General features: G+C 46.4%; 1 protein-coding gene across 2 annotated transcripts in view; it reads right to left on the reverse strand.

Annotated features, from left to right (window-relative positions):
* Positions 1-350: 350 nt before the first annotated feature.
* Positions 351-14,642, reverse strand: part of RAD51B (RAD51 paralog B) — a 393,397-nt gene continuing 379,105 nt past the window's right edge. The window contains exon 12 of one of the 2 annotated variants that reach the window (XM_069017635.1): positions 351-1,004. In XM_069017635.1, coding sequence (XP_068873736.1) covers positions 907-1,004 — 98 coding nt within the window. In that variant the 3' untranslated portion in view covers positions 351-906. The remainder of the gene's footprint in view (positions 1,005-14,642) is intronic. The other variant, XM_069017634.1, reaches the window with a different exon arrangement.

A 14,642-nucleotide genomic window follows, 5' to 3' on the forward strand; every position in this document is an offset into this window, starting at 1 on the left:
ATGTAAAGACTCATGCTAGTTCTGTGTTTACTGATAGTGAGATATGAGGCTGCCATATCACACTGAGGTGAGCAAAGTTCTGGCTCTCTGAGCCAGCCTTTAAGAAGAAGGCTGAAAAGCATTTTCCTCCTCTGTGCCATTTGTGTTGTCAGGAATGTGCTAAAACCAAATCTCTGTATACTGGTAGTGACGACTGGAGTAGGCCCAGTCTCCACGTGAGTGAGATGAAGGCATTCTGCTTTTTGTGGTCCCTGATAATGTGGAAGTCTGCTATGGATGGCTTGGATTTTTGTCAAGAACAAGATTGGGAAGAGCCAGCTGATACCTACACTGTGAACTTCCATATACATTAAAACATCAGGAATTCTCTTGATTAACCTTAAATCTGAATTTTCTGGGGAGGAAAAGAATAAAGGGTCCTGATATGATTTTATTTTTAATGCATAAGTGCAGTGTTCCAAGAAGCATTTTCCCCCGTAAGATAGCTATTAAGTCTCAGCTTAGAATATCTTTTCTTGATATCAGTGCTTTTCCTCTGCCCTTACCATCCTCCTTTGCAACCCCAGAAAATGAAGGCTGGTACATTCCCGAAGGCTGCTCCAAAATAAACATCCAGCAATTGCCAACTTCTGCCTCAGCTGCATTAATGAACCCCTTTAAACCACCAGTGCAATGCAGTAGATGCCTATGAGAATGATATTCAGCCACGGTCTGTGCTCCAGATACTGAGTTGGTTGTGAAGCAGGAAAGTTTCCAAAGCTGGGATAGCATTCCTGTTGCCACTTTTCATGCCAGCTGTCTCAAGGAGTTGTTACAAGAGGTGCTAATCAGGTGCTTGAGAACAGCATTGGATTCCTCCTTCTCCTTGCCATGCTCTGGACATCACTCCCAATGAGGAAAATGCTATTAGAGTATTAGGTCATCTCGGTGCTTCCTGGTTTTTTGCCAGACTCTCCTGTAGCTTGCTCTGCTGATTCCCAGGTCCCAGTGCACTAGGGTTATGGCTGTGTACAAAATAAAGGCGGAGAAGTGAGTGGCTGGATCACAAAAGTGTATGACTGGACATTTTGTTTTGCAAGGCTGATGAGACAATATGAATCATACTGTTCCTCCCACACAGAAATCCCCTTCTGCTATAGTTATGCCTTGCATACCTAATAGCTTAGTAACTGGCATAAAGAAACTTCTCTGCAAAGCTGGGGAAAACCATATTTACCAAGTGGCCAAATGCCACCCTCCTCAGCTTTGGTCTAATACTGGCCTCTCAGATACTGACAGTGATAATCATTATGAGAAGTACCAGTGGAAAATTATTGGATGCAAGAAGTGCAATTACCTCTCCCTTAGACTCCCAAGAACAACTGGAATGTCCTTTAATATTTTGGTTACTCCACATGCTTACATGTGAACCTTGCTGGGAGAATGGCAGCAGCAAAACAAAAGCAGAAGAGCTTGTGGGATTATTCAAGCCCTCCTGCTGCTCCTTATGGGCTTGTGTGATCAGAGGTGCTCAGCACAGCTCCACTGTGGCTCATGCCTGACATTCACATCTCTCTTTGCAGGTGAGTGAAGGCTTTCTGAAGCAGCCCAGGCACTGGGAGGCTCAGAGTCCTCATGTCCCCAGAGTGGGTTCAAGGCACGCAAAACGAGCTCCGTTTTGTTTATTGCCTGGTGGAGGCTTTCCGGACTCCACATGCCATTGGTCATATGTGAAACCCTGGCACGGATTAGCACTTTGGGCAAATGCCTGGCAGGGGATGGGACAGTCGGAGCTGAGGAGAAGTCAGTGGTATCTGATGGGTGGGCAGCCAGGAGCTGCCAGCCACTTTGTCCATGACTCGCATGTGTTACAGTATGCAGCAGAAGTTTCAGGTGCTGGTCAGCAGTGCAATATGGGATAAAGAAGGAAATTTTGGCAGCATATGGGAGAGATTCAGGCTGTGAGGAGCTGGGAAGACCTGTCTCAAGAAGATTTCTTGTATGCAAGCTACTATAATGGGAAACTACCACCCTTTCTCTTGTGCGTCTGGGAACACAGGGGCTGTGAGTCTCGTAGTTCAAGTTTACAAGTTTAAAACACTGAATCAATGCATTTTCATAGGGCAAGTCTAGCCCAACAACTTCCAGGATGGTTCAACTGGGCCCAAAGCACTCATGAAGAACAGGAGGAGTATTTCCAACAGCTCCTTGAAGGCAGGTAAAGCAGTGAGGTTGGTGCGGCCAGAGCCTCAGGTACTGAATATACTGAGGCTGCATGGGGACTGCTGGAAAGGGTTGCTGGTGGGGATGCTGGACACGTCTGTCCGGACCCTGTGGATTTTCTTTCCCTCATCCCTGGCACCGGCTCTGTTCTGCCATTGCCATCCTGGCCCACTGTCCCTGAACCGCAGGCCCTGCTGCCAGCCCACCCCCAACCCGCCCTGAGAGCACCCATCCAGCGCCCACCTCCCTGGTGCCCACCACTCCCAGCAGTGCCCGCCAGCTGCATCGTTTATTTTGGAGGCCCACAGCAATTCCCTCCGCCCTCATGCCCCTCCGTTTACAGTATCTCAGACGCTTCCAGCTTGCGATAGTGCAGTGGCCGCCAGGTGACCCTGGATTAGTGTAAATATTTTGCTTTCACTGGAAGGAAATGTGACATACGTTTGGGGTGGAAGTTATCCAGAGGCTGTGGCCTTGGGAGCGGAACTGCTGGGAAGCCCCTGCCACAGTGCTCTCAAGGTACCAGCACTGCCAAACACATTAGACACAGGGATTGTACACCAGCAAGGGGCCAAACAGATTTGCTTCTCAGTGACACAGCAAGGGCAGCCGGGGGTCAGTGAGGAGTGAGGATACCCATGCTGCCCAGGCAAAGCACAGTAAGGCACAGCATGGCCTGTCTGCCCTGGCACGCCTCCCCATGGGCAGCTGAGCACTGGTATGAAGGAAGGTCATGGCAGAGAGAGATGAGCATAGGCGCTTTCCAAACATCCATGTGAGTTTGGAGCAAAGACGCCAAAAAATAAAAATCACTACATGATGATTTGTGTTTCTTAAACCATGTGGCCGTGTAAGCAGCCATGGGTGATGTGGCAGGTCCCTGTCTCCTGCTAATGGGCTTTCTCCTTCACTGAGGACAGTCCAGTTTAAGGCCTGGATGGGTTTTAAAAGCTGCCCCCAGCTGAGGGGTGTTTGCAGTTCGTGACACTTGTGATCATCTGCCTCAGTCTGACTGTCTGTAGATATGCTTAAAAAGGAATTGTAATACAATGCTTAAAGGCATATTGTACCAAGTAGCTAGTGTCACATTTTACATCTGATAAATATTAATTAATGGTATTTCAAAGTACAAAAGGTGCTGGGAACTCATGCATTGGCTGGAGAGAAATAGATCTCCCATATTTAACCATAATCTTGCTGAATTATGCATTTGACTTGGCATAGCTGGTTACCCTGGAGTGGTGTCTGCTTATTTGGCATTCCTCCCTGTCATACTGAGGTGCTGACTTCCCACAGGACAGCCCAGCAGCCTCCCCAGGGAATCAAAGAGGCAGATTATTCAGAATGAGCAAGCTGCACCCAGTCAAGGGTTTGGTTTTGGTAAGTACCCAGAAATTAAGGCTCTAACTTGTTCAGGTTTTTGGCCTTGCCTAGGCCCTGTCCTTATCAACTGCTGTGAGCTTAATTACCAACCTTTGTTCCTCCAGACAGTCAAATTTGTTATGGAGAAAATGCATGTGTGTTCGATTCACTTGTGAAAGGCTTGGCAGTAGATAATTTAAAATCAAATTACAGTCTGCCATTAAAACAAACCCAGAAAGTTCCATTTCACAGGACAGTGCTGCTCATGCACTAAAATAAAAGCTGAAACAACTGCATGGTAATGCTCAGCCAGTCCACAAAACCGTAGGGAGGTACATTGACATTTTAGGAAGATCCCAAGTGAACATTAAACAAACCCTGACGTTCCTAGCACCGCTGCCCGAGATCAGCACTTCACTGCCCACTACGTGCAGAGACATTCAAACAGCTCTTGTAGCAGCTGCTGACATCCACTGAATCCTGCCTGGGAGACCTTAGAAACGGGTCGCGGAGGGGAAGTATCCTGTTCCTTAGAACACACTGCCAGTGTGCTTAGCTGAAAAGCAGTGGAGAAGGAAGGAAATGAAATAAAAATTTTCAGAATTGGAAATTTTCATTGTGTCATTTCATAATTAGAAATGGACACATACCTATACATACATGTATGCATGCATACAACTACATATACATGCAGGCCAAAGAAAGCAATAGGAAGCTGTTGCAACCAAAGCATGTGCCACACAATCCTAAGCAGGATGTTCTGTTCACAGTAGAACATAATGTAGCTCATGGAAGCTCAAGGATGAAGCAATAAAAGTCGTGTACTAGCCAGTTCAAGGTCACACGAAAGCATTAAGCTCCCTCTTGTTTAGAAGACATTGAAATGTGATACATGAACAAAAAAGAAGTAATGTCTTTAAATCTTAAAAAGAATAGCTGTTTTATTCTGTAGGGATCTATGGGATCCTCCACTCTGAGGAATATAAAAGACCTCCTTTTTCCCAACTGGAAGGAGGGGATTAATTTTAGGTGGAAGCAGTATGCATGTGATATTCCTCACGTGGTACATTAAGTGTAGGCTGGCAAGCCTATGGGCTGCTCACCATCTCTATTTAACATTCAGAGTTGCTCTGTGGCACTGAACACTGAGGCTGTGGGACATCACGGGGGCCACGCCTTAGCATGGGTCAGGCTGCTCTTACATCTCTATATTCAGACTTATAACTGAAAGTCATGCCCAAGCTCTTGCTTCAAGACTTAAGTTGGCCTCCTAGCTCTTTGAAATCACCACCAGCAGCAGGTTAGCCATCACCAGTGCCCTGCAAGGCACTTCCATGCTCACGTGAAGCAGGAGAATTATGAAGAGAGATTTTTGGCTGCCACAGCCTTCAGGTGTGCTGTGCTATGTAGTGCATGTGCTGTGAGCTGCTGCTTCTCCTGAAGAGAAGCAGCCAGAAGAAAGGGGTCGTGGCATTACAAGGCTGAGAGATGGTCTGTGCCAGGCCAGCAAGGTGCCAGTCCATGAATTCACTGCCACTATGGATATGAAATGCTGGGAAAGGGCAAAGGAGCTCCCAGTCATTACAGACAGGCTCGGTTCCCTGCCTGGACGATGACAGACCAGTCTCCCATCACAGACCCTGTTTAACAACAGATTAACTGAATTCTTTTGAGCTTTTCTTATGCTGAAAGGACCGTTGCCCAAAGCAGCTGAAAAGACAGCCCACGTATCCAATACTAGCAGCTCTTTTTGATCCGCTTTTTCTTTGACATTGCCTGGGGTACCCTCCCCCCCACAGCCCTGCAATGTAAATTCACTTTTTAATGCGGTTGGCTTGGATTTGTGAGGAGTGTGAAGTGCTAGCCACCTAAAAGGCCAGTCAGAAGAGTTGCCATCTAAAAGACCAGCTGGCAAAGAAGTGATTTAACCTGACAAAAAAAGGTGTTGAGACTAGTTAGATTATTTTGGGTGTGGGGGGTGAGGGGAGGTGGTGGTGTTGGCACAAACAAAGAGCTCTGGACTAGGTAGAAACAGCTAATTCAGCCAAGCACCAAAGCTGGTGCCAGCTCTAGATAAACTTTGGTGCTCCTCTTGCAGTTTTTATCCAGACTTGTCCCAGTCAGCACCAGGAACTGCCAACGGGTGCATCTCATCAATAAAAACAGGCTAGAAGAGACTTGTGATATGTTTCCTGTGTGTTTGCCTTGAACAACGATGTATTTCACACCCAGAGCCCCACTTAGCTGTGCCAGTTCCAAGAGCTGGCTTGGTATTCACCCCATCCTAAATGGAAGCTGGGGCAGCCATCGGCCTGAGCAGCAGGAGGAAACCTCTCCCTTGTTCATGAGTCTGCGGTTTTGACTCGTTATAGATGGTGCAGTGGGGTGTGTGGGGTATGTGGTGTCCTCCAAACTGCAGCTCTGGATGCACCTGTCAGTGGTCACTGCCATCTCTGTGCAAATACTTGTGATGAAGCACATGGATCACTTTCTAAGCACAAAGCTGTCCCATAGAGACATGTATATTTCAAGGAGAGGAGAAAAAGATACATGTGGCATGTGTTTCTGAGCTAGAAAACATGCAAGTTATGCCCAACAAGAAAACACGGCTGAGAGGTAGCTGGGAGGGCTCTGTCCTTTCAATCTCTGTGTCTATCAACAGAAGAGGTGCTTGAAAATTGCACCCATCATTTTCTTTTGCAGAGTAATAGGCAAATAGGTTTTAGCCCGTTGCCCGCAGGGAGATGGCTTTGTAATGGAAGGAGCACTCTGAACTAAATCAATAAACAAGAGAATGGATGTGTTTGTTTTTCCATGTACTGGAGGTGAAGGCTCAACCACGCTGGGGTTTCTTTCACATCCTCTCCGCTTGACACGGGGCAGGGGACAAGCACAGACACATGCAGAGCTGCACATCTATATGGAGGGAGCACAGGAACAACAAAACTTTTGGTGTCTGCCTTCCCCCCACACATGTGCCCTGCCCTTCCTGTCAGTGGAGTGGGAGATGTGGGGCTCTTGACATGCCTGGTGCTCTCCCTCAGGCTGTACTTTCCTGAATGTTTTAAGCCGGCACTTGCCACTGACATGGGAGCTGCCTGAGTGTCTCACTGCTCCTGGCTACTTGCTTCCTCCCCGCTGCTTTTGTGCAATCACACCAAACTGCTTTGGTGAGTGAAGCTGGACCACAGCCAACTAAGGACTACAGAAAGGATGCTTTTTTTGTTAATCCAGCTGTTCCCCACTCCAGTTCACTCTCTTGCACTGGGAGTGAACCTCATGTGCCTCTTTTGACAGTGATGCTGACTTATTGGGAGAGACGTTCATGGCCCTCTGGCCTGGGGCAAGGGATGACCTGGGCAGGGAGGGCCGTGCTGGCCCCAGGGCATCCCCTGCCTACCCGTGTGGGTGGCAGGAGGAGAGAGCAGCAAGTAAGCAGAATTAATCAACCAGAAGCTGCGATGCTGGTGGAAGTATCTAGTTCACATGCATACATACGCTCATAGAAATGCACTTTACTACAGCCAACTTCACATGGAGCGGGTATTTTTGCTTGTTTATGAATCCAGAACCACCAGTGTAGTCTTTGTCCATGCTACGTATGGTTTGTTGGTATGTCTGAAGGACATATGCCCATCACAGGCACAGCATTAAGTTGGGAAAAGAGAGTTACCTAGCCAGAGAGAGGCATTTTTTCCTCCTTTCAGCTGCATTCCAAAGACAGACAATTATTTGGAAGTATCTTGTATGCTTAACCAGTACACAGGAAGCATTTGCAAAGGCAAGGGCAGCAGTGAGTGTATGCTTTAATCCTGTCTCAGACAGAGCATTCCCCTTATTCAGCTATTCCCAGCATTTGAGCTGTTAGCTCAACGGTAGGCCTACAGCTGGAATGAATAGCTTAAGATAGCCCTCTCCATGTCTAGGCCACCGGATGCCTACATGGGCTTACGTTTTTAATGCATATTCCCTGTTGTCCCTCTTTTCTCCTAGCAGAGAGAAAGAGAGGTATTTTTGTGTGCTTCAGCGTGTCTTGTATGTGCTAGGCCAGGCAGTCCTGTGTCTGTACAAGTGCCTGTAAGCACATGCAGATACAGATGTGCCCATACAGACTCAGATGTCCCCAGACAGACCCACATCACTAGTCACGTTTACATCTGTCTATATACATGCCTATTCTGCCACGCAATCAACATATACATAAGTTTGTTGAAACAAGCCAATTTTTTTATCTCTCCTGAATTGCCAAGTGCTGGAAGCCGCAGGCTAGCTATTGTGGTTACCCTGATTCCCAGGTTTCTCCTCCAGTTGGCAAGCAAGCAGCACTGCAGGTTTCCTAACAACTGGGATGAAGTTTTGTGTAAATCACCTTCTAGGCGTTAGACTTTTCCCAGCAAAAGAGGGGGGTGGGTGTTTGGAGGAAGGAGAATTGCTCTCTTTGATGTGGGGATTAGTTCACATGTCAGCATTATCCCCTTTTTTTTAATATGCTGTGATTTATAGAAGGGCAGCTATGAGAGATAGCCAAGGGGACACCCCACGTGGGACTGACAGACACCACCTCCCAGAAAATACCTACAACTAAAGCAGCTGGCATCAACAGAAAGACTCCAACTGCAAAAAAAATGAAAGCATTGTAAAAAAGCCCTCTTTTGCCTAACAAATGCTTTTTAAAAATTAGGATGTGCTTTACTGCTTATTGAGCAGAAACTGGTTTTCCCAGCAGCAGAGGGGGAGTCTTTCTGTACATCCATAATAAAGAAATAATAAATGCTTTTTTTTCCTTGAAAAAAACCCTTTGTTTTGTATTTTCCCCTTAGAGCACACATCACTAGTGAGAATGAGTGTGGTTTCAAAAACGATTATGCTTGCTTTAAACATATTTAGCAATCTGACTGCTCCAGTCAGAGTTTCTACATTCTCCTGCATGAATATTTTATCGGTGTTTTAGAAAAACTTCACTTTTTGGTCAAAAGTTATGTGGTTGTTCTGCAATCCAATCTTATGTCAATTAGTGTTGAAGGAAACTTTCCTGATGTTTTTCATGGGAACTGGATAAGGCTCTGACTTATTAGGCTAGAAGCCATATTCAGAGTAGCTTGGCTTAGCATATCTGAATTATTTAGCCTTACTGCTTTGTGGAGTGTATGGCTGAGGGGCTGGCAAAGGAGACAGTGATCAACATAGGAAGAGATTTAACTAACTTTTATAGTCCGCATCAGTATTTTTTCAAATTTCTGTCTGCTTTGGCCCTTTTTGGTTCCTAGTCTTTTTATTTTTCCAGTTCTCTTTGAATGAAACTTTGAGATATTCTAGTGAGCAAACTTTTTATTTGTAATTAAAAAACAGTTTACTTTCCAGACAGATCAGCTCTTTGAGCTGATTCCCTGTGTGGCTGCTCTTGTGTTGAAGGCAGTGGGGGCGACAAGGCTGTGGCAGCCCAGACTTCAGAGTGAGCTGCTGCAAAAAACTCTACCCTAAATACGAAGTTTTATCATGTTTTCACCACAGAGATATCATGAGGTCTTCCTTGGGTATTTCTTTAAGTCCTCTCCCATCCAGATACCCAAAGTCCTGCAGTAACCCTCAATGCTGCTTTGCTCACACTCCTTCCAGCACAGAGGCAGCTCAGTGACTGCCTGGGCACCTTACCTTGAGGGACAGACAAAAGCCGAAGCACTTCTTTGCTGCTCTGTTTCCAATGGTCTTCCGCAATAACCCCCGCTATTCTTTTAAGCATAAAGAAGTTATTGTGTCACCCCCCAGCAACCCATGACTGCCACTGACAACCAAAGCGTGACGCACGACGGGACGTGCCCCACACAAGTAGGCTTTGTACCCGGGGCGGTGCAGTAAAGTGGCCACGTTCAAGTGTGGCCTCACAGTGTGACTTCTCCCACCCCAGCCTGGGCTGCTCCATGTGCTCTGACCCAAATGCTAATCGAACTACTTAAACCCTCAGTGAAAGCACAGACAAAAGCTCCTCTGGCATCTCCCCAAGCACAGCGCCCTGGCCCAGGGCTCCTGTGGAGGTATGCTGCGGCAGCACGCTCGCACAGATGGGCCTGGCTCTGCCGAGCAGCGTGGAGAGAGCTGCAGGTTTGGCTCTCAGGTACCTGTGCATGCACCACCTCAGCTTGCTACTCCTCTTTTGTTCCACTGTGAAGTGATTGCATACACAACTCTTCTAGAAACGTGCACAGAATTATGTGTTATGTGTACATGCACCCTCTCCTCATGAACAGGTAACAGCAGAGTAATTCAGAGTGATGTTTCCTTTCACCCCAGCCCGATGCAGGGTTGGGGATGGTGTGTGGAGAGAGAAGGATGACTTGGTGGACTGGAAATGATAACTGTTTCCACAGCCTGGGAAACATGCTGCATATGTTTCTGGCAAACAAGGGTATTTAAGAGACATGGCGCTGCGCTACTTATTCTTCTTCACAAATGGCCCACTGGGGCCAAAAATCAAAACCATTTCCTGCTTATTTGTTCAAATTGTCAAAATATTTGACTGAATGAGTGTCGAGCAGTATCCTGAAAACAATATTTCATAGAAGGAAAGACAATTTGGAGATCGCTGTGTTCCCCCATTTCATTGCACTTTCCAGAAATGGAAAATTCTCCTTGCTGGTCTCCTTGGCTGTCATGTGGCAGGGTGGACAATGCCAGCTGATTACACCCACATACATCACCGACTTACACTTTTTTCTATACACATTACCATTTGGGTGCTCAGACCTGTCTCCATTGTCACTGGTAGCTTGAATCTCTCTTGAAGGGTTAAATAATTTTTTCCTTTATTAAATAAAGAGACAGCACCAGCTGTTGAAACCCCAGTATTTATGCAAGCATTTTGCTAATGCTTTTGAGTGAGAAAAGTAATTCCTGTATTATTCAGGCGTGCTGTCATCTGGGAGAAGCAGGATTTCTCAACTCCTCTTTGGATTGGGTTGGGAATATACAATTTAAGCAAAGTTTGTTAAATGCCATATATACTACAAAGTTAGACAAACCACTTTTCAGTAGTTATGTTTCAGTGTAACTGAGACTAGAACTAGATCTTATGATTTTGATGGCTTACAGTTAAGAATGAAAGAATGCAATATAATGTAAAGCAATAATTAAACAGCCAGTCAGCCAAGCAGAACAGGCTTACACTTTTGAATACATGAGAAAAGCAGAGAATTTGAAAAACACTGTCAATTTGGGGGCTTTTTTTTGTTTGTTTTTGAAAGTTATATTGATAATGATAGAGCTTTAAATCAGAACAATATAAACAGCCTGCAACTTAAAACTTTGCCTGGTCTTTTCACTTAAACCCACAAAAATGTAAGTACAGGCTGGAGTTCATAACAAGCTGGACCCTTCCCCTTCAGAAAAAAAGAACCAAAACTGAAATCAAATGCTCAGTTTGATTATCCAGCTGTTTGGCTCAAAGGTGCAACTGGCTCGTCTTTCTGTGGTCTGTATGAAACTCAGAGGAACACTGGGCCCTGACCACCAGACATGCTTCCCATGCTTCCAAAAGCTGAGCATGAATCATACACCACCATGTGTGAAATCCTACATGAAAACATCAGATGGAGAACAAGGACTCTTCCTGCAGGAGATACCTACCGTCCCTCACGTAACACTAGCAGGAAACGACTGTAACTGCTGATATATCAGAAACAGACCTTGAGTATTTCTGCTTTTCATCCACATTTAATAAAAGATCACTTCCATTTGAGATTCTCCAAAAGCATGTGTTTTTGCTGATGTCACAAGTAGGGGCAACGCAAAAGTAAATATGTTACCACTTTCCCAAGTTGTGTGTTGAACTAAATACCTGCATCATCGGTATTTAGGTAATGGAAGGACTTTTCTTTTTGACTCCCTAGTAACAGACATATTGTCAATGTCCAGCGAAGGTTAAAATTCTACTGGACCACAGCTGTGTACCTTGTATACAGGCTTTGAGAAGTGATTTCCATACCTGCTGAAGCAATTAACCGTTAGTGCAGCAGTTGGGATAGAGCAAGTGAGGGAACTGCAATGTGCCTTTAGCTGGAAAGCAACTTCAGGTTTAAATGGCAGCCTTGTCAGACATTCACCTGGTTCCACTGCTTGTATTTACAGCTCAGGAGAGAGCTCAAAGACTCTGGAAATGCTGCAGCTAAATAGCCACCTTCTTAGCACCCTGCTCAGGGCAAAGCTTCCGTGGCACCTGATTAGGAAAACACTGGGGATTCACAGGAACACGGGCTGGGGTCAGGAGAAAGCATTAAACCTTTGCATGTAACTTTTCATGTGACTGGGCTGGCAGGCCATTGACTGTGGGCTCCATTGGCAGGCAGTGGCTTGTGGAGACTTGGGAATTATTATATAGGATTGGGAGAGAATGCCAGCAATGCACACAGAGCCCGGGGGGGGGAGGATGAAAGGCAAATGCTACTCAATGAATGAATTCAGAAATATGCATGCAATTTCTGAATGACTTCTTTTCCTTTGCTGAACCTGCACACCAGTTTCTACAGCCACCAGTGAAAGCCTCATGTCCCACAGTTGAGAAGATCCGTGCCAACTCCCTTGGCTCTGCCAGCCCACATGCTGCTCCTCAGCACCTGCCGCTGCATGGGCACAGGCCATCTGTGCTGTCAGCAGCAAGAAGAGCACTCTGTTGGTGTGCCATGAATGAAGGTCCTTGCCAAGACACCAGTGAGCCCCCTAAACACAGCTGCTCTCAGGAGGAAAGTGGGGTGTGGCTCTTCTGAATGTGTCAGCTCCCACTGGCAGTGGCAACACTGTGAGGCCTTAGTGCAACCCATGGCTGAGGGCAAGGGGGGGAAAATTCAGTGTTGCTGCTTCAGCAATCTGAACCAACCAGTGCCAGAACAGCCCATTGGCTAGGGGCAGAGCTCAGCTGGTGCCACCTCCACCATCACCATGGTGGTTGGGGGCCCACCTGTCTTGCGGCTGGCCTTCCCAGGTGGCTGCAGTCAGATGGGGTGTGCGGGCATGGGCTTCGGAAGCACGCTTAGGAACAGTAACTTGCTGCTTCCCCACAGTGTAATTTTGGAATGATGGGAGTAGGGCCATCTAGAAACAGTGTCCCTGCAGCTCCTCACTTGGCATGGTAGAAAACAAAAAATGCTTTCATTTCAGTCTGGCAGCAGCTCTGGTTGTGTGTGCTCTGGCTGCTTCCTTAATTACAGTGGTTGTTGACAACTTCTGATAGAGACCCTCTCTTTGAGCAGTTCCCCCACTCCCCCACTTATTTTGCAGTCTGAACACATAACAAACAGGGACAAAGTTCTGTAAAAATAAGCTCACTGTAACTCAGTGATTCCCATGCCACAGTTATGCTGTGTTCCTCTCTTCTGTCCTCTCAGTTTGTGCTGCTGCTGTTTATTTCCTCTTTCTGGATATAAGACGTTTTATTTATTAGTGCTGGATTTCCTGTTGCCTGCAGCTGCCCATTCTTTACTCTCTCCAGTGCATTTTGCCACTGGAGGCTGTCTGTAGGTTTGTTGTCCCACTGACTGAGGTGCTCTCGTCAAGTTTGGTTCATGGTTCTATTAAACAACACTTGACAAAGAGGGGGCTTGCATGGCAGCCTGGGCATACAAACAACACCCCCCTTCGCACCCCCCAAAATAAACCAAAGGCTGGCATGGTAAACTCTCAGAGGCAGAGGACGGGTCCCTTTTTTATGACTTACTGATGCAGAGATTATGGTTTTTCAGATAGCAGGAACACTTCTTGTTTTGCTTGCGCACACTGCACCACACAGAGGAAGTCAGCTCTTCAACTGCACATGTCTGCAGGTCTGACTGACAAGGGGTTATAGGTTTGCAATTATTCATATTTTGGACTGTGGGCCACATCATGGTAGAAACATTGTGCAGACTTTACACACGTGAGGTTTATTAATGACTTCCCTGAACTTTTGTAGACGTTCAACATCCTCATAGTAAACACAAAAATTGCTTATACAGAAAGTGAGATCATGAAGTGGAAAAAAATGTTTTGCTGATTTCCCTGCTGGAAGGAAGGAGGCGGCAAAAGCTCTTCACACTCCGTGTATTACCAGCAAGGCCAGTTGGAAAAGCTCACTCCTCTACACTGGGGGGAAGTGCTTCATCTAAATTCTCTGTTGTCCAATAGCTATCTGGTATTATTTCAAATGGCAGAGAATAAGATTGAAGCAGTGCCTAATGGTAATATCCTCTCTCTTGTGTTTTATGTGTAAGATGCTGCCCTAATTTTATCATCATCCCTTTCTGTTTGGAAGGGATTTGGGGCCTGAAAACTGAGTAATGAGGGTTAGGGGTGAAGTGAACCCCAAGGCATGGAGGTGTGTTTTACAGCAATGCAGCCGTAGTCCTGTCAGGATGTGATTCTTTCAGCTGTTGTTCATGGTGGGCAGTTGCTGGCACAGAAGCTCTGCAGGTGCAGCACCATTTAGACACTTCTTCCTTTGTGTCAGATGTTTGAGAGCTGCCCATGACCATTAAATAGGGAACGGTCTTCTGACATCTTCCAGGTAAAATGGAAATGGGAGATCCTGAGCATTTGAATTATGAAAGATCCCAGTGTGTTACCTGCAAGCCAGTGTTTTAACCCCAGTGTTCTGGCCAAATTCCAGCTCTGCTAATTACATCCTGCCTATGTGAAAATTCCCCTGCATTTGTACACTGCTTTCTTCCTCGCTTGTTTTCAGCAGCTGTGTGGAGTTGCCAGGTGCGGCGAAGCGCTTGCCATGTTCCACCTCAGGCCTGGCTGCCTTTCAGCAGGGAATGAAATGAGCACTGTGCACAGCATTTGCAGTGAGTCTGGATCCTCTGCAGGAAGAGTGCTAGAGAAGCAGCCTACCCAAGGACCAGTGCTGGGGCCTTGTCACAAAAGGTAACAGCATTAAGAGGCCAAAGATTCTAGTGCTGGGGTACATCATAAGGTCACAGGAGTGACAGGAGGATGGATTTTCCTCCCAATGTCTCTCATCTAAAAGGGCTGGAGTAGCTGGTACATGCTGATCTGGTTTTGGTAGCTGACTAACTTCAGGTTAGTTTGCACAGTGGGTCTGAGAAGCTCTC

This window comes from Aphelocoma coerulescens, chromosome 5 (assembly GCF_041296385.1).
Source record: "Aphelocoma coerulescens isolate FSJ_1873_10779 chromosome 5, UR_Acoe_1.0, whole genome shotgun sequence".
NCBI lineage: Eukaryota > Metazoa > Chordata > Aves > Passeriformes > Corvidae > Aphelocoma > Aphelocoma coerulescens.